The sequence below is a fragment of the Leptosomus discolor genome, chromosome 9, assembly GCF_034619465.1.
Source record: "Leptosomus discolor isolate bLepDis1 chromosome 9, bLepDis1.hap2, whole genome shotgun sequence".
NCBI lineage: Eukaryota > Metazoa > Chordata > Aves > Leptosomiformes > Leptosomidae > Leptosomus > Leptosomus discolor.
This window is the reverse complement of record NC_141399.1, coordinates 17,857,501-17,885,285: the sequence shown is the minus strand read 5'-3', so window position 1 is coordinate 17,885,285 and position 27,785 is coordinate 17,857,501. Positions and strand designations below refer to the sequence as shown.

The 27,785-nt window shown below is 38.3% G+C and overlaps 1 protein-coding gene across 1 annotated transcript in view; it reads right to left on the bottom strand.

The window, feature by feature from the left end:
* Nucleotides 1-3,086: 3,086 nt before the first annotated feature.
* The window catches only part of NISCH (nischarin), a 31,990-nt gene continuing 7,291 nt past the window's right edge, over nt 3,087-27,785 (bottom strand). Inside the window, exons 4-21 of the mRNA XM_086469769.1 lie at nt 24,931-24,979; nt 23,168-23,331; nt 21,041-21,136; nt 19,322-19,417; nt 18,594-18,746; nt 17,283-17,351; nt 16,644-16,829; nt 16,312-16,440; nt 15,763-15,876; nt 14,845-14,950; nt 12,056-12,177; nt 11,156-11,211; nt 9,357-10,673; nt 8,769-8,943; nt 7,449-7,602; nt 6,753-6,881; nt 5,651-5,812; nt 3,087-4,476 (exon numbers count right to left, since the gene is read on the bottom strand). Coding sequence (XP_086325895.1) covers nt 3,848-4,476; nt 5,651-5,812; nt 6,753-6,881; nt 7,449-7,602; nt 8,769-8,943; nt 9,357-10,673; nt 11,156-11,211; nt 12,056-12,177; nt 14,845-14,950; nt 15,763-15,876; nt 16,312-16,440; nt 16,644-16,829; nt 17,283-17,351; nt 18,594-18,746; nt 19,322-19,417; nt 21,041-21,136; nt 23,168-23,331; nt 24,931-24,979 — 3,906 coding nt within the window. The 3' untranslated portion in view covers nt 3,087-3,847. The remainder of the gene's footprint in view (nt 4,477-5,650; nt 5,813-6,752; nt 6,882-7,448; nt 7,603-8,768; nt 8,944-9,356; nt 10,674-11,155; nt 11,212-12,055; nt 12,178-14,844; nt 14,951-15,762; nt 15,877-16,311; nt 16,441-16,643; nt 16,830-17,282; nt 17,352-18,593; nt 18,747-19,321; nt 19,418-21,040; nt 21,137-23,167; nt 23,332-24,930; nt 24,980-27,785) is intronic.

Below are 27,785 nucleotides of genomic sequence, written 5' to 3'. Positions count from 1 at the left end.
TCTATAAGGGATAGAAAGGGGTTCTAGTCTGTTTGACTAAAGCTCCAGCAAACGGTTTACTAAGGGTTGCACTGAAGCGCCTGCCTGAGAACAGCATGACAGAGATGAGTTGAGATCTGACTATCTCAGCATTTTCAACAACTTTAGAGATGCTGGGACTTCTTGTCTTCTTCTCTTAGAGACCATAAAGTCTGAAGCATGAGGGCTTAGTGCCCAGCCTACCAACTCTGGCTATTACTGTTGATGCACCTATTCAGGTGGGGTTTTTTCCAGTGTTGGCTACAGTCTTTCTTTAGCACCTTTTTGGTCTAATGAGTTTCATATCCCCTTTTCCACATCAATTTTTAGCTTTCCAAGTTACTAAATGCCCTTCATTATCAGGTAGACAGCAGGAAACCGTTTATAGTCTGTGTGCTCTTAACTACAACTTCATGCTTTTCCTTGTGTTGCTGCTTCACACCTAAGATTTGGTATGTTTGAAGATCAGTATCACAGAAGTAAACTTCTTGATCAGAGACATTCGAGCAAGAAGCAGTAGCATTTTGCATTACTGCATGTTTTTTTAAAAAACCAAACTCCCTATCAAAGCTGACAAGAACAGGAAGACAAGTCAAAGGGGCTGATGTAAATACATCACTGTTCAGTACATCTACAGCCAGGCAGATCAGAGCGCTATAAAAGCAGCACAGCAATGGACACAGGTCACACTGTCATTTCTTCTTACAAACAAAACACAGTTTAGCATTTTCCTTCCTAATGAGATTCATGTACAATTTTTCAATTGTAACACAAGGGAAGTTTTAAAACCTTTGGCTAGATCCTCAGCAGACGACACTGAGCATAAATAACTGCACAGGTCTTCCTAGGGTGGCACACATCTACATCAGCTGCAAAGCCAGACTATGGAAGACTAAGATGGTTTAGGAGATACTTGCCTGAAAAAGGTTTCCCCACCTGCCTATGCATGCATCTGGTCATAACTTCAGCTACTCAGATATCGTCTTAATGTTGAACAAATGTTGGAAGTCATAAAAGATTTGAGTATAAACGATTACTAAAGAGACAGAAGCAGGCATTAAGGACTTTGTAGCACTCTTGCAAAAAGACAGGAAGAAATCAAGACTACTTTATGTGACCACAACCACTCACAAAGCTACTCCATTTCGCAGAACTTTTCGTAGAAACTAATTGTGGAAAATGTGTGATTTTTTTTCCAGATAAAAAGAGCTAAAGTGTAAGGGAAGACACTTTCCTTTGCATAGCCCATGCTTTACCTACCAGAGTATAAGATTATTTATTGAAAAAAAGCCCTCAAAATAAAGAATTCTGATAGCACCATAAGTGAGATAATGGAAGAATCAAGTACTGCAGTACACATCTAATGAATTATTGAACATTTTGTTCATCTTAAAACGTGATTAGTGTTTACAAAGATCTCAAGGGGGAATTGTACATTTCCTGGATTAGTAATCTGATCCAAAGGGACAGATTCAATGTTTTAAACAGTTGTTGACTTAAAAGAATTTCAAATTTAACCACAGCTGTGTTCTTGCTGCAATAAAATCTGGAGATATATTGACTGCTCAAACTACATAACAAGCAGGGGATTTTATCCTTGCTTATTCTAATATGTGATTCTATGATATGCACTAGTATATTAAAATACATTTGAACAGTTGGGCTTTATGAAGGACACTTAGAAACAGAACTCAGGTCTGTCTCAAGCACAAGGCATCCCCCAGGAAAGGTCTTACAAATAAGACAGAAGCAGGCTGACTTATCCAGAAACAATGACAACTATAACCCCCAGTAAGAGAGGCAGAGATATCTATTCATGTTGGCTCAAACCCCAGGCAGTTCCAAAGGACTTATTAGATTCCCTTTGCATTCACTTAAACCATAAACCATGTTGTAAGTGATCTGTGTATCTGGTAAGTTCTCAGACACTTGCAGATCAGACTATTCAAGTTGCCACAGGCTCCTCTTAAGTGTTACCCATCAGAATTACAAATAAGTGATTAACAGTTACATTGAAAAGAACTAACAAAGACCTAAGCTTTTAATTATATTATCCCTAGGATTTTTATTTAAGAAATTGGACTTTTCTACCTAATGACAATTAGGCTTAAATGAATATGAGCATCCTTGAGATTTCAGGTAATAGAAGACCTCTAAAGTACAGGGAAATTTATTTTTCCCCAAGTCTACAGTACCTACCTTAATTGTTCATTTCAGTCTAAGCTTGAGAGTGGCTAGATTTCCTCTACTAAACTGTGAACAGAGCAGCACCCAAGTAATGCTCCCCACCTCTTTGATTGCTTAGGGAACTCCACTGCATCCTGCAATACAATTTGACTTTGGCTGCCTGTGTCTTCATCACCCTTGCACTGACTGCAACATTCGTGGCACCTGGAGCACAAAGAGCACAGCCAAGGAAATACTCCTTGGAAGCACCAAATTCCCAGTGCCACTGCAGACTTGCCATTCTGGGAGAAAACTCAAAACTTGTTTGCACCAGGCCCTAAGCAATCTGTTTGATGTTTTCCCTGTTTTGAGCATGACTGTTGGACCTCCAGAGGTCTCTTCCAACCTAAATTTTTCTACATCTTTTTTAAGGAGCATCAGTTTTAATCAACATCAGCTGGTACATATATATCAAAACTGCTCTTCTTAATCCTGGTGGACATAGACCAGTCTTTTTCAAAGCGTCAGTATTTATCTCCATAATAGTGAGTAGGGATTTTATTGCCATGCAGGAGGCTAAAACTCATTGGGCAGGGCAATATACAAGTCAAAGACGACAGCTTGGGAAGCAAACCCCCAGTATCTGACGGAAAAGCAAAAGTACTTGAAATAAATCCTCCTTGAATTGTGTTTAAAAGCTGCAGATCCTCCATTTCCATGACTCAGCTCTATTTCTGGACCAGTACAAACTTGCTATAGTAGAATAAACTATTTTATTCTTTCATCTTGCTTCATATTTCATACTTTACAATACACTCTAGGGACATAATATGTGCTGCTGAACTGCCATATGGTATCCTGCAAACACAAGATAAACTTGAATAAAGACAAGGCCAAAAGAAAACTGTCAAATTACACTTTATTTGTATTGACAAGATAGGCAAAAGAAAGACTTTGTGTTCAGAGATACAAACGCATTATTTGCTGACAAAATGCTAATATACCCATTTATTTCCACTTTCAAGACAATACTGAGTGGATCTTTAACAGGCAATTCTTCTTTATCCTATAGCAAGAAAAAAGAATGCCCATGAAAATAATTTCATATGAAAATCTGTCACCTGCTTGTGGCTCAAATTTTACTGCTAAGTTCGTATTTGGCAGCAAATAATTTACATTTGGCCTCAAAGAAAAACATATGTAAAACTGTAAGATCATTAAATAATAAGCATTAGCAGCATACCCAAAATACTTCTCATACAAAGAACATTGCACTTGAACATACACAAGCATTTAGCCTTATTTACACAGTAGAATTTGTATAGAACAGCAAGACTGATATATACAGAAAAATAGCGGAAACCTTAACAGCCCTAGACAACAGCATATCTAGTGTTGACTCCTTAATTTTTCCATACAGTTTCCCAGGATGTCTCATGATTTTTTTTTCACTATATACTATTGCATAAAAAATAGACTTTACAAGAAGTTCAGTCCCCAGTTAACACTGCAGAATATTTCTATGTATTACTAAATGTTCACTGCACTAGGAGGCAAGGGAGTCCAGGTCAGCTCCTTATTAAAAAAACTTGACAGGCATTACCTATTTAAACACTGTGCTTTACCTTATCATAGACACTGAAGTCACCTAGCTGTGGAATAATTACCCAGTGAGTTCCAAAGGCAGTTCCCTACCACACAGTATCTCCCACTGCCTTGCAAGCAATGAAATTAATTTCTCCCTACTTTCTGCACTTGGGATGAAGATGTACCACTGGATCTCTCTGCTCCTGCTGCCTCCCTGTGTAGCACTCCCCTTTTGGGCACTATCAGTTTCTCCGAAGTGATCCAGTGTTAAATTCTGCATCAGATCCTGATTCTGAACATCATCAAATACAAATGTAAGGGCCTGTGGATATGTCTGATAACCCATAAGTACTCTATCTAAATCCCGGATTCGTCTTCCATCTGCAAGCTGATACTTATCTCTCTTTGGTGGTTCCTTAGCAAATTCAGGTAGTGGGTAACTGATATAATCTTCATCAAAGAGGAACAAATCAGAGCTGGTTAATATAAGTGTTTTAGGCTGAAGTGAACTAGTGTTTTGGGCAGATCCTTCAACATGATTTACTTGAAATGACAACACATACAGGAGGATGTTGAGGGACTGAAGATTAGTCAAACCATCCATCTTCTCTGCCACTAGAAAAGCAAGGTCCCCAATTTCCTCTTCATTTGGATAAATAAATTTTACTCTGCTAGAGTGAATCAGTTCATAATTCTCCATTTTTCCTGCAAGAAATATACAGTTATACTTCTATTTAGAACTATACAATATTTTCTTAATGCATTAAGATAAGCAACAACCTTTGACAGTTGGCTGCAGCTGGAAGAATTCAAGTTTTGTATATACAATATAAAAATAATTTTATTTGGATTTAAGCTTTCTACTGGAGTCTCTCGCATTACCAACACACTTTTCTGCAAATTTCTATCACATAACTAGTTCAGGGCAACGGCAGAGGAGGTTAAAGAAAATACAGCTGGATTCTCATATCACAGATTATCCAGCTCCCTAGCAGCTGACCTCCCCCGCCTCCTTCCCACTCCCCAGTTCTGAACCCACTGAAAGCATCATCAGATCACTAAATACAAGCTTTTCTTTTAAGCAGAGAGAAAAGGCAGAAAATAGAACAAAAAAGAAAAAAGACTCCATGTTAATTGCTTTTATATCCCTACTGGATGAGCACATTTCTCTGCTCCCTGCTATGTTCTGGAGTGGCAGGAATTAAGTGCTGAAATACAACATAGCGAAGCTTGAAGGAAGCATGCCTGCTTTTTTCACATAAATCCACTGGTCTAATAAGAGATAGGACTTCCCATCAAGCCTTGCATTTTCTGGGCTTACACATCTCCTTAGAACAGTAACAATAATCATTCTTCAGGAAAATGCCATTTTATTTTGTGCCTTCAACTGGCTTCAGAATTCTAAGCAAAAAAGTTTCACCTGATACTGGAATTGAACCCAACACACCTTAAAAAAAGTCTAGTTTTCACTTCACTACATTCTCACGGAATGACAGAGTTCTTATTTGACCAAGTGAGGAAAAACGTAATCTTCAGACTTTGCTACCTTCACTGTCCTTTGAGGACTTACAAGACTTTATGGGTTAGGCTGAAACTTGCAGTGGGAGCTACACTAGTACAAACCCCAAAATACTGTATAAGAAGTGATGTTTCTGCTGGACTCAAGAAGCCATCACTAACTTCACATGTGCAAGACTGTTTATATTTAACAATTCTGTTCAGACAAGGCACATGTAAGAAAGTCAGGGAGTTTAAACTAAAGTGTCAAATGTGAAACAATTGATGCTTAAATTTCCCTCAAAGTTTTCAATCAGTACACTTTAGATGATGCCCTAAGTATGATGCATAAATAACATGACATGTAGAAAAGAGCACTCGCCTGTGTTTTTACTCCCAAATTCAGAGTAGAAGTCTTTATCTACTGGTTCAGGTGAAGGTGTGCGTGCAAGCAATGACAGAACTGCCATAAGCTGCTGTATGAAGGTGTGAGTGTTGTAACTGTCTCTTGTCAGGCAGGTGACTATATGATCTGCAGAGTGTCCTGAACAGAAAAAATATAAACTGCTTACCAATCTGTATGTAGCATTATCATATTTTTTTCAACCAACATGCAACCGTCACCAAAGATTTATTGCAAGGATTATTTCTCCTGAAAACATGCATCATTATTCAGAAAGCTTTCAAATCCTTGGAAAAGAATAATAGAATCCTTAAAAATCCCTCAAAAAATTAAATATAATTTCTCCTGATTTAAAATATGACATACACTTACGATTAAACTGTTCAACTACTGCAGTAGGGTTCAATCTTATTATCTTATCTTTACCATTTATCTTACAGAAAAAACTGCTCTCAGGTTTTTTTATGAACTCATTGCATGTAAGGTCACTTTAAATCATTTCCACAAGTGAGATTCCCACCCCACCCCCCAAGGTCTCAACATAACTAGAAGAAATTTTAGAACACAGGAATGTTATGGCTTGAATGCCTTGAGACTGAGGCAAAGCACCAGCCCAGAAACTTTACCCATGTTATTTCCATTAAATTTTAAGTTGTCATCATTACCTTTCATAAGCTTTAAACTCTCATTTTCCACCAAAAAAGTCAACCATCAACTATGCATTTTGCAACGTGGACAGTGCCTTGATTTTACTCCTTGTTGCAAGCCAAAGCCTCAGAACAACAAAAGTCTTTAGATTTCCCTTTTGATCTGTCGTTAAGACAGGAGAATTTTCAAAAGTACTTGCAGGACTAATTAATTCATTGATATCAAGCTTCCCAGTTACCTCAATCACAAGACGTTGCAAGACAGTATTATCAGCCTACTGGTTGTAGCATCACTGTTAGACTAGATTTCTTCTTAAAAGAAGCCAAAAATATATACTCTTTCATTTCACTAAAATAAAGATGGCAATCCATCTAGGACAAGATTAAAAAGACAAAATAGAATTGGAAAAACTTAAAACACAAGATGTATTCACCAGTAATTCGGAAGTATTGGTCAAACAGGCCAACATTTACTGACTGCAGGTCGTTAAGTTTTAGCACAAAGCAGCAAGAGAGGTGGAAAGAACTATTTTCACAATCTGAGTTTTCTTTGTTCCAAAAATCTGTTTAAAAAGAACACACAAAAAAAAGTAAAAATTATTCTTCTTTCCATAAACATAATTTTTATAGTAAAATCTTATACCAATATCACACTTGAAGGAAGAAACTAGGAAGAAAGTGAGAGTAGTGGCTAGTAATTTCTCAAGCAAATACAACCTCATTAGCAGTGTTTCTTGAAGTAGCCATCACATCACAGATTTAGATCAGCAGATGCATTAACAAACTACTTGCATGAACTGAATGCACACCATGAGTTTCATTACCCTTCACTTACCATTTTGGTTATGAAAGGGCCTTTAAGCTGCCCAGCTGACACTAGGGACTATGAAGTGACATCTGAGAAAAGCATGGATGCAATGGCACATGGAAGGGTCTGAGAAGCAGCCATGACTCAAGACCCTGGTTTTTGAACATAAAAGCCTTATGCAAGTACTTCACATACAGCAAACTGTGCCACTCTCTCCTTCAACTAGGAGGCCCAAGAATCAACCAAAACTGGTATTTAAATTGAAGACAAACACACAGATTAAGTTGGTAACCTTACTGAAGGATCAAAACAGCTATCTTACCTGACTGGTGCTCATCAGCATGAATGAAAGAATCATCCAACAGAAAGTAAATAGCTTTTGTTGAGAGAAGCACACAAGCCATCACTTCCACATTGGGAGTCTTGTAGAACAGAACTGAAGACCACATGAGATGTCTCAATTCTTCATTTTCCACCTAAGATGTAAATTTTATTTAATAAATCATTTGCACACTTTGATGTTTCATATAGTTTCATTACCTTCGAGGCAACTTTAGACTACTAGAAAAACAATTTCAAAATCTGAAGCATCTGAACATGCCATAGTCAAAGAGCAGATGTTCACCTCAAAGCTGCTAAATGTAACAGCTTCGAGGTAAACACAATAGACATCTACTGAAAATGTCTTGTATTTATATAAGAAAATGATTTTTCTGTTGTGGCCTAATTATTCCTTGTTTTCTAACCAAAAGTAGAAAGAAAAACACCTAGTGCACAAGAAAGACTTTCTAGAACAGACACTGCAGACAAAATTTTAATCAACAGATGAGCAGTGCCTCCCAAGCTTGAACAAGTCTATCGAGCCCTCAGAGGACAGAAGCACAGCTTGCCACTAGAGCTGCTGTTCCAACTAGGCATCTTCCCAGCTTTTAGCTTGATGAGCTTACTGTGAATCCTCAAATGAGTCACCTGCTTTCTTTATCAGCTTCTCCCAGTATAAAAAGAGAAGCACAACTTATAATTTGTGCTTACTTAAAAGATTTGGAAGTGAGGTAATGGAATAAAAGTCTCTTTCTCAATAAGCTTTTCAATCAACATCTGTACTCAGACCACAATGACTTATCACTCAAAAAGCGACATCATGAATTTAAGGTAAGATTCGTACTTTTAAATTTGATGTTCCCCATCACAGACTAGAAATCTGTTTTTCAGAAATTATGTTTATCTGCTCATGTTTCTGGAGTACCTACAGCCATGCACATGCATTGTATTCATGCACCCATATTACACAAAGGAGTCAGGACACTTATAATTCCACTCCAGTTATTTTCTTTCCTTTTGACATTTTAAAGAAAAAAGAAACATTCTTCAAATAATCATATCTTCAAGACATACACTACTGTAGTCTGTTGTTCCACATCAAGGATCCTGAAAGCAAAATAAGCCTAGCAGGATCCAAATCACTGTAGCAGGGAACCCAAAACAGAGACAAAACAAACAGGTTTTTGGCCAAAATGCCTCCAGGTTTCACAGAGCCTAAGTCTTGCTTTTAAGTTTGATCAGGGAAGGTCTTTTTAAAAATACTGTCTAGTATGAAAGGGCCACAAGGCATCTTTTTATACACCTGGGCTAGGCACAATACCTCTGCAATGTTGCCATGGAAAAACTCAACTAGGGCCTTTCCTTTCAGCCCAGCCACATACTGCAGAGACAGAGAAACATGAAGGTGAACAGGAATCTGGTTATCTTCTGTTATCTTCTGCAGAAGTAGTTCAGATGGATATAAAGATGACAGCGTCAGATGAGGCTTGCAAAAGCTACAAGATATCCAGAAAACACATAATCAAAATTTAAGAAAATACATAGCTCTTCCCCTACCAGAATTAATACTTCGTTTCACTCATAAATTAGGAACAGGCACTTAATTTACTTGAAATGATTTATCTTGAGCATAGCTTTCAATCTGCCATGACCTCAGCCTGCAAGCACATGAAATAGGAAGTCTCCTTCCATAAGAAAATACTTTTCATGTTGCAACAATAAAACAAAACAGAAAGGTAGACAGGTACAGTCCAGGATAACCACTCACACATACTACAGACTAGCAGAATGAAAAAGTACTTCATCAATACTACAGGCCAAAACCAATTACAACAACAACAACTGCAAACACACTGGTTAGGCCACGTGAACTTCAGCACTGTGCAATAGACCTTTTATGGGAAATTACCTTGCTGACTGATCATGTCGGTTTGCCTCCACAACATGATTTCTTACAGCATCTGATTTGCTTGAAGCTTTGAAAATAATAATAGTCTTAACATCCTGCAGAAGTGTCCTTAGAAGACTGTAGATTCTTAGGAAGTGGAATTTCTCATGAGGTAGAACAAACACTGCAGTAAGAATTCTGTATCCAACAAGCAACTCCAGCACATGTCCATCCAAAAATGAACCCTTCTGCTGGATGGAACCATGAGTCGGATGCAACACAAGTGATGCTAACGGAATCCTATTCAGCTTAAACACACTTCCCAACTCTTCTGAGCCTACCCATCTACCTGGTAGTAAACTGAAATCCACCTTTACTATGTACAAATGCTGGGGTGTTAGAAATATCCAACATGGATGGACCACACAGGGACCCTGGTCAGAAGATTTATACACTGAAGAATAAAGCACAGAACACAAAACATTTTTTGACCATTCTTTGTTACTGTTGGCTGACTCTGGTTGATGCAAGGTTTTCTGAACATTGGTTTTATTCCCATAAACAAGATATGTCGGGAAACAACTTTTTATTTCAACACCTTCTGCTGAAATGCAATTCAATTCCATAAGCTGACAGAGAAACTCTTGGAGGTTTGCTTTTCCACAGTACAATGTGGACCTCGGTGACACCGATGCATAGTGTTGAGAGCAACACGTGTGTAAACACGAGTAAAAGTCTTGAAGATTCTGGGAGTCTGAAACAATAAACAAGCAGTTGTCACTGTTTTTCAGCTTCAGTGTTAAACAGGTTTCTGGTAGAAGAAAGCCAAACTCTGTTAGATCAGTATATGGAAAACATTGCATCAATTTCAAGGCAGAAGGGATGTGCTGGCAATTTCCTCTCAATTCCTGATGAGGAATCTCAAACACAGCTAGCAGATCACCAGTCAAAACCAAACAGGAAGCAAACTGCCTGAGTCCTTTATGAATGTGAATAGTAAAACTCCAGAGAATTTTGACTATGTCAACGCTCTCCAATGCTATGCAGTCAGATGACCGAGTATCTGAAGTAGTGTTGAACTGGAAAGTCTGATCTCCTTCATGAAGTCCCATTTCAAAATATCCATCTTCATTGTCTGCAGTTCTGGAATCACCCAGCAGGCTTCCTTTATTCTCTGTAAAGGATGGGGGTGATCTCTGCACAGTCTGCACTATCAAGGCAGAAAGGTGCTGGATAAAATCTTCATTTGTGGCAGTGTATGACATACAATTAAAAGGCAAGATGACTGTGTTACAGGGGTCAGGCACCACAAAGTGTTCTTCCTCTGAATGATCCAAACTTGAAAAGAGATAAGACACAGTAAGTATAAGCTTGAGTTTAAAAACATAGCTACCTACAATTCCTGGTGCTGCTTCTTGGAACTCTGAGGTTTACTCTTGTCACTACAGATAAGTCAGTGTGATTTTGTAAAACACCTTCATACTGCACACAGCCATTGATTTTAAAGGCTGGCAGCATGGAACTCTATAGAAAGTAAGAACTGAAATGTTTAACTAATCTTCCATTTCCCATCCCCAATAAGCATATCCTTAACTTTACAATACAGCTATTGCTGGTTTTGAAACTACCAACCATGTTCCAGGGTTGAAAAGTTAAAAACACTTTACACCATTAAATTGATTTTGGTTCAAAAAAAAACCTCAGAAGAAGCATACAATGAAAGAGTTTTGCCTTAAAGGCTGGGTTTAAAAATGCAGCATCCACTGTTATTACCCAAAAGCTAATGAGGATTTAAACCAGAACTTATATATTCAGCTTACCACATATGATGACTACTTCCATACTCTTTGCATGAATCCAGTAGAGGCACAGCTGCCTAAAGAGAGGAAGAAAACATCAGGAAACTATCAACTACTTACAGCTGCTGTCAGACTTCAGCATACATGGAAAGCATGTTTGCTCCCACTTTTTAAAGCTAGCCAACTCACTGCAAAGTCCTGACTGTTGTACTCATGGGCAGCTGAAGAGCTATCCTTCGAGGATCCTGAAACACTATCTGTTTACTTTAGGTTGGGCATTCAATTAAGGCAGGAAAAGAATGAACTCTGCTGCTGACTTGAGAACAGACCCAACCTGTGACCCACAGACATTTCAGCACACTACAAATTTTTACCGCAGTAGTGTAAAGTGAGGGAAAAAGGTAAAGGAACTCAACAAAGATCAACTACATCGGTAGCAAAGGAAGAGATTCCCCCAAGTCTTGCTGTCTCATTCCCTGGAGCCATGCAACATGAAGAGTGCTTCCAATACAACAAATGAAATACTACAGAAGTTACCAAAGAGCAGGAGTTTGAAGGAGACAAATCAACTTCTTCCACTCTGCTAGCAAGAGAATCACCTTGCAAAAGCCGATATTGTAATACAATAAGATAGAAGTCTTATACTCAGTATCTAAGCAGATGTTAAATGATGTGATACTAGTACTGGGGACACATCTCAAGTCATGACAGGGACAACAGTTCTCTGCAACTCTGGTGAACTTGGATTATGCATTTAATTTACAAGGTGGACCAACCCCTTGACTCAAATTCGGGCTACCTCCTTTTCCATTATAATAGCTCTCAATCAAAAAAATCTTTGCTATGGATTACAATGATACAGAAGTTTAATATCAGAAATAAGTCTGCAAAAAATAACATAAACAGAAGGATGGTAATTACCTGATTTTTACATCTGGATTCTGGTGTTTCAAAGCATCTCTGGGGAACTGTATAGTCTGTAGGAGTCAAACCACTAGACTGCAAAAAACTGCTGGCTAGGACTGTTTCTTCACAAACTATTTCTAGAACAAATATTAACAGCTCTTAAAATCACTGAAGTAAAACCAAAATGAATGTCTAACAGTATCTGCCAAACAAGCGGAATTAAAATCCTATAATCAAGATCTGATCATAAATCATTAAAGCTAAATGATATCTTCACATAACAGCCAGGACAAAACAAAAGCAGGCAGAATATTAGCCTAATTACACAAGTATCTTTAACTGCACTGGAACTTGCATTAAAGACTGATTAAAGCTAATTTTTCAAGCTAACAATCAATTTAAATCTCAACATCTGGTGGAAGAATTCTTCACATGATTTAGTTTTAACAGAACTAGTCAGTTTTGTTAATACTAACCCTTACTTATACCAAACATCACCAGGCTGGCAAAAGCACAGATGAGCACTCTTTGTAAAGTTTGTAGCATTCTCTCAAATTTCTGTAAGCTTCAAGTGAACAAGTATAAAACCTGTGTAAAACCATCAACCAGATTCAGAAGGTCTGGTGTCCCTCAAATGCCACTCAAGACAATTATCTCACCTTATTCGGAACCTTTTTGAAGGGTTCAAAGCTAAATCATCAGTAAAACTTATCACGAGTGCATATAAACCAACATTCTCAGCGACATTTGACTTTTTGCCTGTTTGATATTTAGAGCACCACACTGACACAACAGAGCAAATCAATTTTCAGTATTACCACTGAGCCAGCCAGCCCAAATATATAAATATGCAAATAAACAACAGAATTACAGTTTGGATATGCTTCTGGCTTGAGCATAAAAAAATCCTGCATGTATCTTTCTGGATTGATGGTAAAGTTTAGTAGATCACATCAAACCATCTCATAGTCAGAGGAAATAGAAGAGGAATTTATTACTTGAACAAAATACTGTGTTAGCAAGAAGGAAACTCAAATTGACAGGAAAAACAGAACATGACAGCATTATTTTTGCTTTTCTGTTTCCTATATAAATATTTAATCTTTTTCTATAAGCCATTTGCCAGTGACATTTAATTTGAATAATATGTTACGGAAACAGATGGTGTCTAGAAAGACTGGAGAGAACAATTCATAGAAATAACATCAGGAAAACAATTCCATTATTCATGATTTACAGTCTAACAGTGAAACTAACCGCCTAGCGTATTTCCTTTTTTTAAAGATAGTTCTCAAAATCAGTATTTTGAACACAACTCTTGATAGCTAGATATGTAGCAAATAATTTACATTGTTAAAGCTGAGAAATAGCCTGCCCTAGTCCTTGTTTTCCTGCTATTTAAAAAAGCTTTTCCCAAGACTCTACTGAAGGAACCTTATGGAAAAGAATAACAGTAAATAAACCTTGTATCTTATACCAGTCTTTCTATAAAACTCCCAAGTACTTCAGAAAGAAAGATCCATACTTTTTCTCCCAAGACTCATTTGTTACTAAACATTTACTGTAGTAGAAAAACATGATTGAGGAATAACTTTTTAAACAGTCAGTGATTGCTAGCATGCATTTTTACAGCTAGTCCTCTATAAAACTGCAGGTTGTTATATAGACATGCTGTCTCAATCCTGTAATTTAAATGCTTAATACTTTAGAAAAGAAAGCATTGACTTAGTTTTGGAAAAACTGGCATTTTATCTGCAGATGAAAAGTGATCTAGAAGGGCTACAAAGGCAAATGAAGTACCAACCAAATCTGTATCTAAGTTATCTGTCCTTTAATCAAATGCTGTCAGAACAATTTCATTTTTACAGAGTAAACTAAAAAGCCTCTGCAAATTTCGCAGAAATCACAGCAATGGACTACTTTCAAAGATCAAGCTTTTCAGGAATGTTCCTCTCCCCATCCACCAATTCATTGGTAAGAGTAAGCTGTTCCATCCTGAATTATTGAGAATATAATCCACGCACTTTTAAACAGCTACAGAGTTTTCTCCCACTATTTATATCCTACTGCACTTTAAGTTTTCAATCAGTGAAAAGCAAAAAAAGAAGTATCTTTTTCTGGTTTTCTCACAAACAAATATTCACCTAAGTCAATCTTATGGGCTCCTGCGAAAGATGAAAGACAAGCCTTTCTTCTAAGTTCCTAATGCAACAGGCACACTCATTTGAAACGCACAGTAAAAACAATTTTCAGGTAAGGTTAGCAGGTGCTGTAGAGCACAACAGATGTGCTGAAATCACAGGCTCAGCCAGAACTCTAATCCCACAACTGTTTTTTATTCATCTCCTCTTTTTATCTTCCTTATGGTTTGACACAAATGCAGCTCTTGCAAAAAAGCAATAATGGAACATATGCCACTTTAGCTCACATTTTGCAGACCAAGAACAGGTAGAGAAGCAATTTTAAAACATGTCTATACATGCCATGGTTTTCCTTTAAGGCCTGTATCTAAAATCAGGAAAAGACACATAGCCCTCTGCTGGTGATTTCTGCAGGATGATACAGTGAAAGAAGTCCTGTACCCAAACTTCCACTAGAGTAAATTAACACTACAGTGAACAAGTGAACAGGTCAGTTTTCCTCACATACATACAACTTCCACTTTCCAAGCCAATACTACCAGGTCTTTCTGCTTTGTCTTGATAAGCCCTATATCCATGCACGTAATATTCATGTATATCAATGCAGCTTAGAAAAGCAGAACCAAGAGGCTCAGCCCAGCAGCACGATACATACATGATTACCTTGGCTGGAGCTGACAGGACGAGGCAGAGAGGGAGAGGAAGGACGAACAGTAAGAGAAGAGTTTGATTTGGAGCTGGCAGCAGTGAGCCTGGAGTCCTCACTGATCTAATAAAGAAAGTATGCAGTGATTAAAGAAAAAAATGAAATACACAGGACACATTAGATCCTGAACTAAAGTAAGCCTACACAAACTTTCTCAATTTTAGTAAGAGGAAAGTTAGTGCCAGCTTTTTTTCCAGGGAGGGTGTGGAGGTGTGTGTCACAACCTCTGAAGTTTCTATTTTCACACTAAGTGGAATTCCACTAACACTTAATTTAGAGAAGTCATTCTCATCACTGACTAATCACTGTATTGACAAACCTAGCAGTGAGTTTCATAAACCGCAAGAGAATGAAAGCAGGTTTTCTACACTGTAGGGACAGAACAGGTTCTGATAAGTTTATCACCAAAATAAGACTAACCAGCTACACAGACACACATGAGAGAAGGCAAGAAGGATTCAGATTTGTGATTCTTTCCCACTGCTAAATACACACAAGAAACTCTAGAGAAGTAATTTCAGTACTCTGCAACACAAGCAGTAAAATCACACCTCTGCAACACTTGTATAAGATGTAAAATAGGGCTGTTAAGGTCAACTGCGTATTCATTGTGTACACCATTAAGTCATTCTATCTTTTCCTCCCACTTCCTCTCTCCCAAGCCAGCACAAAAAGGGAGGTCAGATAATTACTGAAATTACATTGAAAACTAAATAGGAAAGAGGCAACGTTAAAAGTTCGCACCTCATTAAAGCACAAAGTGTAAAAATTTTAATGCTAAGGAAAGTACAATGAATTCCGCTAGGAATTAAAATTGTAGAAGTCTTTTCACAAGCTTTCGTACACAGCACATTCTACTCCTCTCACAAACTCACCTTTTTATCAGAATTGCTCAGTTTGTATTTCACCTCCTTTGCTTTCTGAATAGCTTTTAGCACTTCCACAGTGTCCAATTCCTTTTCTGTGGTAACAATGTTATCCAAACAGACCTAAAAAAATGTTAAAACATCTAAAAATATTGTAAACAAGGCAGCTCCGCAATTTATTTTTATTAATGTAATAAAAAATTCTCAGCCTAATGCAAATTATGTGCATCTTTGTAACCATTACACAAAACCAATTATCACATTAGACCTTGCTCTAACATATGAATTTAATGCAAACTCAGAAATGCTTGGTAAGCTTAACACCCTTCTAGCACAACTGTGTTTCAATATTAACAATGAAGACAGGGTAAACTCTCGGTTAGATCCAGAAGCACAGTCAAACAACATTAGATTCGTTTCATTCTTTAAAGACCTTCTCCAAGACACATTAAAAACTCATCAGGTTTTAAGAACATTCACACTACTTTCCTCATCAGGCTTTAAAAAAGATTTTTTTTCAAATGCCAGCTTTAAAGGAAGAAGTGCACTGTGGCTTACCTCTGAGGCCCTGTCCCCAAACTGAGCAAGTACTTTGGTCCGGTAATCGGGGATGATGCTCAATGGATTGCTGGATAAGACCAGCTTTTCTAAGCATGGGAGGTTTCCTATATTTTTTACTTCATCAATCTGAAAGTTTTTGAACAAAAAGATGAGTACAGATTGGCTAAATGAAAGTGAGCCTAGAGACTGAGCATTTCTTGTGTAAGTTATGTACATACAATAATCAGGAAAAACCGCTACAGCCACTTCTATTTGCAGTTTCACCCAGTAAAAGAAATTGCTTGTGATCTAAAGCACAACTCAATCTGACACTGAAAATCAACAGTTACCTGTTCTATTTTGTTGTTGCTCAGATCCAAGTTGACTAATGAGTACAGTTTGTTAAGACCACACAGCCTTTCCAGCTGATTTCCTGCTAAATTCAGAGTTTTGATGTTTCCCAGTTTTGTGTGAACACCTTCTAGTGATGTAAGCTTGTTGTAGGATAAGTCCAGGTGAACAAGGTTGTAAAGATGCTATAAAAACACAGAAAACCCATGTCATACACCAATTCATTAAAATTAAATAGTATCAAAACCATTGTATTATGGCTCATGCTTTTTTTTGTGCAGCAGTGTTTTCCCACTGGACACTGCCTAGCATGAAAAACATGACAAGAAAAGGTTCACTACACAGGTTCAAGCTTCTAGAAAGGGAATTTCCTCAACTGCATTTTTACCAGCCTACAGATACAACTGGCAGTGAATGAATTTAGTTGCACATCAATATTGACAAGGAAATTAAAATATCCAGAGCAAGTAAGAAATGCACCATTAAAAGAGTACTTGATGTTACAAAGGATAAGCTATTTGGGCTTAAACTATTCTCCATGAGGAAGATAAGCAATAAAATTCTGAAGAAAATCTGTGTTCTGAGGTCCCAGGCAGTCTGGGGAAAAAAAAAAAATCACCTTCAAAAGCATCACTTGCCTGTAAATTTTCTACCAGAGACACCCCATTGTGACTCAAATCCAGAAATTCAATCTTCGGAATTAATTTCTAGAAGAGAAGAAAAAAATGCAGATGCTATACTTCCTTCACTATCAGCTGACCAACAAGTAAAGGAAAGTTATCATCCAGTGCAGCATCTCTCTTCGCAGCTTTTGGTATTAAAAAAGCATTCTATATAACCTAGTGCAACAAAAGAGTTGAATGTTGCTCTTAAGAAAACCAGGTAACTCTGAGGAGCATGGTTAAGTTTTAATTTGACATCTGGTTTCTCACTGAAGACAAGTAGCTCCCAGTTTACCCCATGAACTATAGATGAAACTCATTAATAGGTGTTTCCATCTTATCAAACGAGTGTATGTCACACAGAAGCTTGGATAAAGACTATAGTACCAAAACCCAGGTGATTTGTTTCCACATTTTGGTTATACTAGCCAAGTATTACAAGGTCACACAAACCTCTTGAAAATGCGCTTTAAGCCAGAAAGCCTTTCATTTTCGGAGGACTCAAACCTTGAATTTGATGCTGAATTGACATCAATGTATTTGCATTTGCTTTATTTTGGTTGCAGTCTCACCAATGACTTGCCTTGTAGTTAAGGCCTGGACTCAGTTCTGAAGAACCCTAAGTCTACATCACAAAAAATCCTGAACAAGAGAACTGCGCTCCAAGTCCATGATCTCTAGTTGAGCTACAGACATAACTACTTCCTGCTTCACAAGAGTAGTTCAAGCAAAAAATTATGTTCATATTTGACACGTTCTTGTGATGAATGCTGAACTTTTTTCTTAATAGCTGATTTATAAAACGTAATTCTAAGGTACTGGCAAAATACTCAAAATTTTGTTTCCATGCTCTTCATGCTGTTTTGGTGTCAAGAAAGCTGCCAGCAAGTCACAGGTTTTCAAATATACAGGAAGCTTCAGCCTTGGTAACACTTCAAAGTTGAGCCCAAGTGGTGTTTTGTTCTTTTTTTTTTTTTTCAAAAACAACACAAACAACTTTTCTAAGTGGCCTAAGGACAAAGCAATAGCATGTTTCATAGTCCCAATATTCATGGAAGTGTTGCTTACAGAGCACAGAATGACAAACTTTTCTCCTTCAGCAAAGAACATGTCAAAGTAGTAAAAGAAAACATCTCCTAAGCATTAACCTGGGTAGCTAATCAACATAAAGTGCAACTGAAAATCTTTAAGAAAATCTATAAAGCAAATGTAAAATCCCTGCTGTGCAATGTGCCACAGAAGATCAGTCATATTTCTTTTTCCCACAAATGAAAAAATATTTCTTACTACTGAATCATCAATTTGAGAGATGCTGTTGTGACTCATATCCAATGTTGTTAAAGTTCTCCAAGTTGGGATAACTGCTGTCACTGGACAACTTGAAGTTGCACCCTCTGGCTCCCACTGATCAAACTCAGAGGCCTCAGGTACCAGGATTTCCTATTTAAGACAAGCACACTAAAATATTATGCTTACATCTTCAGTGAAAGATAACAGTTTCGAAAACAATCCAAATAACCTTATGTAAGAAAGAACGATCTCTAAGTTTTATAATCACCTAGATCAAAGTTAAAAGTCTTAAAATGTGAGCTGATTTGGTCAGAATTATTTTAGATCTACCAGAAGCTCCAATACTAGTAGTTGATCCAAATTGGGGAATGTGGAGGAACAACAGAGGGACTGGGAAAATTATGCTACTGGATATCCCTTGCCAAATTAAAGCCCAGAGAAAAGAATAAGACATACACATTCAGTTCTGGATAAATAACAAACATACATTCCAATAAAAGCATCAGAAATGTCCTTGTGAAGGGAGATATGTAAAGGCTTCCTCCACGTATTAAAGTTGTGATTCTGAAAGGTTAGCAAACCCTTTCAGTTCCATGGTTTTAAAAGCAGAACCTGCAACAGGCAGTACAGAAAAGTATATGGACTCCAAATGGGTCTTTCCACAACATGCAGGTTATTTTTGCACATGCTTTGAACACTGACCAGAAGTAGGAACTCACTCTTACCTTCATTGATGTTGCCGAGAATCGAACACTCATGGTGGCCAGAGCATGTTTTGATGAAGTCAGCCCTTTGATAAGCTTTCCCCCACAATGACTGATCTATTTAAAAAAAAAGTTAGTCAGAAATGCTAGAACAGGCAAATATGAGACATGCAGCTAAAAGCTTCAATGGCAGATTCTCTACCAATTTGGAAAGTAGTTACCGCACTCCCTTAAAATCTCCCAAGATTATCAGGTCAGGAATACCAGTATTTGGTAAAGCTAAAGCAAGAAATTAAACACACAACTACAAAAAGCAGAAATTCAAACATTTATTAGAACAAAACTTCTTCTCCATTGACTTTCTACCTACCCCATGTATCCTTCAAAATGAAACTACCCAGGCAGTTTAATAGGGCACAGTATTTTACTGTTACCAAAAAGAAAGGTATCTCAAGCCATGGCTCTACCTGCAGACACATTTATTTAGGTATTGTAAACAAGAAAAAATAAATGCCTAGGAAGTGAAGACACTAATCTAAGCATTTAATATGCTAGTGAGCTAATTACACAGAGTGAGTTTAAGATTACAAAGTCTTTTTTCTGTAGCTCAATTCGGAACACAACCGTCAAAGGTCTATTACAGCCTCTGCCCACCAACCAGGTCCTTCTCTGTAGACAATCACACACATTGTGCAACCATGACAACTGGCACATTTCCTGGTATCAGGGAAACCACACTAAACAGAGCTGCTGCCACCCTTGAAAAAATTCTTTCCAGATTACCACTTAATTTTTGGACAGTTTACTACTAGATGAAAAGGTCAGTCTGGATCGGTCAATGCAAAAAAACTTTTCACGAACATACAATTACAAAAGTCTTCAAGACAAAATACCTTTTCTTTTCCCCCCACATTAAGCAAAGCTACACCTGAAACTACCGATGCTCACTGGAAAGGGGAAAACCGATACTGTTCTGCAACATCCTCTCTGCAGTATGTTAGACCCTCCCACTCTTCAGCCCACTGTAGTTTCTTTCCCGTATTAAAATGACAATAAATCACTGACTTCCAAAATCCAATTCAGTTCTTAACCAACTCAGTCTCTCATATCAACAAGACGATAGTGTTCATGCACTAGAAAAGGTATGGCATCCATCAAAAGTGGACACAGTACAGACTGCATGACAAAATCGGATATTCTCTCTGGAAAGATTTGAAGGGGTCAGGAAAGTATTTTGTAAAATACTCATTGAACAACTTCTACTAGAAACTGTCACACTGAAAGCAGGACAATGAAATAATTCTGCAAATTTTCAAGCAAGCAGCACTATACCCAAAAGCATACTTTTACAAGCAAATTTAACGTCAGGACATTTTCACAAATATTTGGTGCTTTCCAAATGAAAAGTACTTTGTAATAAGAGATCCCATTATAACTCCCTTGTTAGATCTTTAAGGCAATGGAAAGCTACCCTGGTTTAGGTTTTGGGTATATGCTGGAAATCACATTCTTTGAGAACACACACAGCACAAGCCATTCTAAACATTTAAATTTGGCATCCTTATTTCCAAGAGTTGCGGAAAAACCCCATTGTTTCACAAATGAAACAGTCCTTGTAAACACTGCAGTCCCCAATTATAGCAACAAATCAAAGCACACGATTACCAAATCTGTGAGATATGCACCAGACCTGGCATTCGCAGAGCCTCTATAAAATCAGAAGCAGTATCTCAGTCATACCTCTATTTGATGAAGTGATTTGAAAATTGACAGATCAAAAGGCAAGAGATGCTCCTGTATGTTACTGGTTCCAAAAGGTCCCCCTGTTCCAGAGACCTAGTAATCAACATTTAAGAATAGAGTTAGTGCACATAATCCAATTTGGCCACATTTCAGACAGTCTTTCACAGGCAATAGCATAAATACAGTAGCTTGGAAAGACAGCCAAAGTTTCAAACAATTTTTCCAAGTATGGAATGATTTATGAAATTTGTAGATTAACTCTTCAGGAAAAAATGTTAGTTGCTCCATTTAAGTGCACAGAACTCTAACTGACACCTTGTGCTCGTATTTTGTATTTATAGGGGATGAAGTTCAAGGCATTGATAAGGTTGAAGAAAACATCAGACATTGGTACACTTCTAATAAAAATGCATCTAATATTTCCATGTAGTCATTGGATTCTGGCCTCAGAGCATGTCAGCAGCGTAAGACAGGTGGTTTCATTTATGTTTTCTGTGAATATAATTTTGGGAGAAATCTAGTTTTGTCTGATCTTGTATGTATTTTACAAGCTCTGAAGGGGGCCACTCACAAGCATTCCGGGGCCACTCACAAGCATTCCGGGGCCACTCACAAGCATTCCGGGGCCACTCACAAGCATTCCGGGGCCACTCACAAGCATTCCGGGGCCACTCACAAGCATTCCGGGGCCACTCACAAGCATTCCGGGGCCACTCACAAGCATTCCGGGGCCACTCACAAGCATTCCGGGGCCACTCACAAGCATTCCGGGGCCACTCACAAGCATTCCGGGGCCACTCACAAGCATTCCGGGGCCACTCACAAGCATTCCGGGGCCACTCACAAGCATTCCGGGGCCACTCACAAGCATTCCGGGGCCACTCACAAGCATTCCGGGGCCACTCACAAGCATTCCGGGGCCACTCACAAGCATTCCGGGGCCACTCACAAGCATTCCGGGGCCACTCACAAGCATTCCGGGGCCACTCACAAGCATTCCGGGGCCACTCACAAGCATTCCGGGGCCACTCACAAGCATTCCGGGGCCACTCACAAGCATTCCGGGGCCACTCACAAGCATTCCGGGGCCACTCACAAGCATTCCGGGGCCACTCACAAGCATTCCGGGGCCACTCACAAGCATTCCGGGGCCACTCACAAGCATTCCGGGGCCACTCACAAGCATTCCGGGGCCACTCACAAGCATTCCGGGGCCACTCACAAGCATTCCGGGGCCACTCACAAGCATTCCGGGGCCACTCACAAGCATTCCGGGGCCACTCACAAGCATTCCGGGTCAGAAATTCTGAAGATGGGTATTTTTCCAAACTGTATGCTCTTCCCCAGCCAGAGAATCCTCTGTTGAGGGGATTCTATACACACAGAGAATGGCAAAGGCAACTGAAAATCCACAGGAATACCAGTATAACTGTGGGTGTGCTTTCACAACTTCCTAAGTCCTCCAGTGAAGTTTCCCCCAAGTCACTACTTTGTTTCCCCTTTGAACAGCCCACACAGTTAAAAGAAAGCTCTTCAGGTAATAAAGGGTCCAAAAAGAGTTTTTGACCTGTAGCAAGCAGTGTTAAAAATTACTCAGGAAAAGTCTTTCTAATTTACTTATTTGGTAGGAAAAAAAATTGTCTCCAGACAAAACCCATCTGTTCTGAGGCCATTTTATATTTACTGTGAAAGCTATTTTAGCTAGAAATTCAAGACCACCTCATCTATGGAACTGAGCTTTTTTTAGTTTGGCTTTTTTTTCAGCTTTCAAAGGCAAGAAAGGGGACAGGATTTATACATATGTATGCATATGTATATATACACACTGGCCTACTCAGTGTCTGCAAAGAATGCAGGGTTGAAGAAAGTAATATTTATCTATCTCTCCATTCCTACTAGCACCCACTAAGATTCTGTCACTGCATCTCTACAGAGAGCACTGCTGAAGAGACCACACTGGAGAATCAACATCTTTGTTAGAGAACTGTATTGACTTCTAAATGCTTGCAGGTATTTACTATCAGTAAAGTTCTTGTGCTTTCAAACTAGCCTACAAAAGTACACTAAGAATCATGCCAGTCTGGCAGAAACAGTATCTCCAGTATTTGTGCAAGTATAGCTCACCTTTAAATACTTCAGTCTACAAGTGAAATCTAGAATATGACCTAGATCTGTTTTGGCATCTCCATTAGCACAAGTAGGCTTCCCCTGTAGCAACTGTTGAGTGACAGCATATAACTGCAAGGGTCTGATGGTGAAGACTTCTCCAGCCATTAATAACTGCTCTCCTGAAAAACAGAGTATGGTGGTACCAAACACAATGCTGCAACAGTTACAAAAGAATAAACGGTACATGCAAGATCTAATGTTAGAGATTAAAAGTTTACTATTTATACTCGAAGCTCACGACTGAGGTACCAAAACAATGTCGTTTTTTGCCACTTTAAACTGAATGTCTGAATTTTTTTTTTTAAACACCAGAATAATCTAGGTGGGCACTCTAATCATACAAGCCTGAAGCTCCTAACGCAACTAATGCCAAAATTCCCTCAAGCTTAACAGGACTGGAATCAGACGAAGTTCATTTATATTACGTAAGACACTACACTTTTTCTTCTGTAGCAGTTCAGACTTAATTCTAGTCAGAAAAAGCAGTGCCCACCATCTAAAAAACAAGACCTCACATCTGCTATGTTGCCTAAATGCAGAATTGCAGCAAAAATGTTTTCTTGTGAGTGTACGAGGACTTTCAGCACACTAATACCAATGCAAACTCCCAGAACAGGAAATGTATTATCTCATAATATTTTTACAATCCCATTTCACTCTAGGAACAGTAACAAACAGCATCCGAAAGCCTCTCCAAAGGCACCATGGGAGTTAATGTGGACTACAGTAGTCAAAACACACACATGTGAAATTAGTATCTTTCTCCTCTTCCTTTTAGGGACATCAATTTGACTTCAGCGACAAGAAAGCATCAGCCTTCATGATAAGCAGAGTCCTCAAATGTTGAGTAAAATTCCCTTTGGCTTCAGTGGAAGCAAGCCCAAGAGTCCAGCTGCACATTACTGGAAGGCTACACTAATACATAGCAGACAATGATTCTGGTATCAGTGAGACTGCAGACACTACAAAGTCAGGGAAGATTTCTTCAGGAAGTTGCTTAAAATGTTCCAGAATTTGATGAGTGGACCCTCTGAAACGGCTTCACCTAAAGTTAATTTTGTGCCAGAACAATCTGAAACGGCATGCTGAAAGATGCTTCACTTATCGCCTCAGCCAACTGGAACTAAACAGTAGCATTTAGCATGTCCTTCAAAACAAAATCAGCATGGGTTAATCATTTTACATGCCTCCTGCTGTTAATGGACCAGTTAGAGCTGTTACAGTTTAAGTGTCATTTTCATCTACCAGCATCAGAAAAGGCCATTCTTTAATTAACTGAGCAGAAGATCTCATGTTTCCTGAATTCTGGAAGAACAATATTAAGTTAGATATGTAAAGCAGCCCCTTGCACTTACACACTGTATCAGGACTCACCGATATCAACCAAATATCCTTACAGGTTACAAGACAGAAAGCTTAACAAAAGCTTTGGATCACCAGTACCACAACCTACCCTTTAAGGACACAGACCAGTATGACCTTTCTAAAACCTAAATTCATCGATTTCTGTTTTGTTTCCTACTGTTACAGCTCCTCCCAAAATGCAGCTTGAATCAAAGTGCAAACAGCAAGAAAAAGGTGGTGAGAAAGAAGGGGAAGAAAAAGCCTCATAGTCTGATATGGAAGATTCAGATCGTCTAGAGATTAAATATCACAGGCATATGAATGCATGCACATAGAGGAAACCATTCCCAGCTAAATTCTTGCAAGTTCTTTACCTTTGTGGAAGAGCTCTTCAGCCAGTGCAGCAGTGATCCCATTGATCTCCTGAAAAGAATAAACCACTGTAATCAAGTGTTATTTACATACTTGTAGTTACAATTTTTCAATATGTACCTTTGCTGAAGTCTCCTTTTCTTGCTGCAGTGCAGGACTTTTTTTAAACAGAAAACAACTGAGGTTGTGTCATATGGATTTCTTTATAACTTGAAAGTACTTCATAAAAATTACCTGAAATAATTTCATTATATTTTACTTTCCAAGATGGAAGATACTGAACTACATCTACATAATCACATCCCGCATATATTAGAAAAGGGCAACAGCAACTAGAGCAACAATTACTAGCTATCACTAGGCCATCTTGAAAGAAAGCTTGCTTTTGAAGACACTATTACAAGTGTAACATGGCTCAAATTTTAACATTAAGTCTAACCTAATGCATCAAACACTCAACATTTCCTCGTAATATCATCATCACACAGAAAACTTTGGATTAACAGGTCTACAGAAGAGATATATAAAAAGTAATTAGTCTTCTGGATTTCAATTCTATTATGCTTGCTGCAGAGTAATTCAAAAGTCCCTTTTCCCCACCCTCCATCTCTCTCCACCCTCCTGGACCTACTCAGGTGCTCAAGCTTCATTCCAGGCACTGACAGCTCCAGGAGGAAAGAAAAAGGCTGAAAACTCTCAATGCAGGGATTTGTTCTTTCTAAATCTGAAGGTGCACAAAGACCAGTACAAGTATTTCCTATATGGGCATACTTCTCTCCACAAAAAGTAAATGCTCCATTCAAGTCCAGAAATAGTTCTGAGCATTTCCAACAGTTCTCAAAGGCCCACAAAAAAAACCCCTATTTGTGATAGTGAAGCTTCCACTAGACACACACATCTCATTCTAAGGTAGCTGCAAAGGATAAACAGATATCATGGATCATCACAAAATGAATATTTGATGAGTTTACTTGGCTGACAAATCCCTCATGATTCATAACAAGGGAATAAATCCACAGGACATCTGCAGCAAACAATTCAGCTCCTTTGATGAGGCAAGCGCTTTAGAAAAGCACATTCTTAGTGTAACTGAAACCTCACTCACTGTGGATGAACAAAGCCTCCACACCAGTTTTGAGAACAACAAGCTAGAAAAGCTGCATTCCAAACAGAAGTCAACAATTCTGACTCATTTGAATAAGCCAATTACACTCATCTGGCACGCACAGATTTAATTGAAAACTATACTCTATCCCTTTTGTCATCTGGGACACGGAGCATAAATTTTTTTTTACATTTATAACTGAAACAAGATTATGAATGGGACTGTCCAGTGACTAGCAGGCAAAAAAGCCTGTCTACCAGAGACCTCTGTCTTGGCTCTAACTACTTACTGCATCAAACCCACAGAAGTCCATTGTTTGCAGGTGTCTCTGGACAGTTTGTGGTTACTCAATGCCTTTCTCACAAAAGCTTCTAAGTTAACAAACCAAATCTTCTAAGGTGGCAAAGTAAAAGACAGTGCAATAAAGTAAGCATCCCCGTACCACTGCAGACATCCTATTCAATGTCAAAGTAACAACATTCTACATTGCTGCCACACGCAACTGCTTCTCTTTGCTAAGCTGTACCTGTGTTTTCCATGTGACATGAAAAGGCTTGAAAGTTGTTTTAATGTATTTATTGTAGGTATTTCTACTCCATGTAGTTCTATTAACCTGGGAAATAAAATTAAATAACCCCTACTGGAAATACTACAAATAAGAATAGACCAAAAATATTGCAGTCTTCCTCTATAAACTAATGAGGTAGTAACAGGGATTGTAATGGCTCAAGCATGTACATGGGCTGCCTGGTAACAAAGATATTTTAAAAGATCAAAGTTCTACAGGAAGGTTAATTTCCAGTGGAATTGCTGTGGTAAATATTTAGCTTTTCTGCTGAATAACTAACTTTTTCTTTTGTAAATATTTAAAAGTACTCTAAAGTTCCAAGCAAAACCAACTGAATTATACCTCAAGTCAGACTCCCCTAAAAGCAAAGAAATGCAGATTAAACAACTTCGCACTTAATACACAATCACAGTATAGAAATGGGGAAGCATTCATATCCAAACAATGCTAGTTCTTTGAAAAAGTAAAAAAGGATGAATACTACAGCAAGAGGAAATAAATAGTGTAACTGAAAAACAAGAGAGGGACTAGGAAGAATTTCTGCCTGCATAAAAACCTTTGTTGAAGTTAATAGCACTGAAACATTAAAGAAAGACACCATTTAAGAGGCAGAATAGCCAGAGAACAGAAAAATTACGCAGCTTCCTGGTGATCTGGAAGTTTGCTCCATCTGAACAGAATTATCCCTACATTATCACACACATTTTTAATACATCTAAAACCTCTAATCCATTTTAGAGGCCTTGATCATGACAAACCAGCGCTCACTCAAATCTGCAGGGCAACAGAAACATCGTGAAGTAAACCTTCTACTATTTACCTAAGTCAAACTCTAAAGTCTCACCAGGATAATTATGTTCATGTAGCAACTAAAACAGGTTTTTCTTTGTTGCTCAAGCTTAATTAACACACCTAATGGACCACTCGTGACTTGTTTCTGTAACCATCATATGAAACGATGAGGGGCAATCTCAGCACACCTACCCCAAAGCAATTACTTCTCCTCCTTTCCATTGAGTTCTTCAGTGCATTTTCCTCTTTATGAAGTTCAAGCTCCCCCTTACAACATGATGCCATGCTGCAAAGAAGCCTAATTATACACAAGAGATGAACGAACAAATTGCGATCTGAACATGAAAGCAAGCCATTGCTGCTTACTTCAAGCACCCTTTACCATAACATTC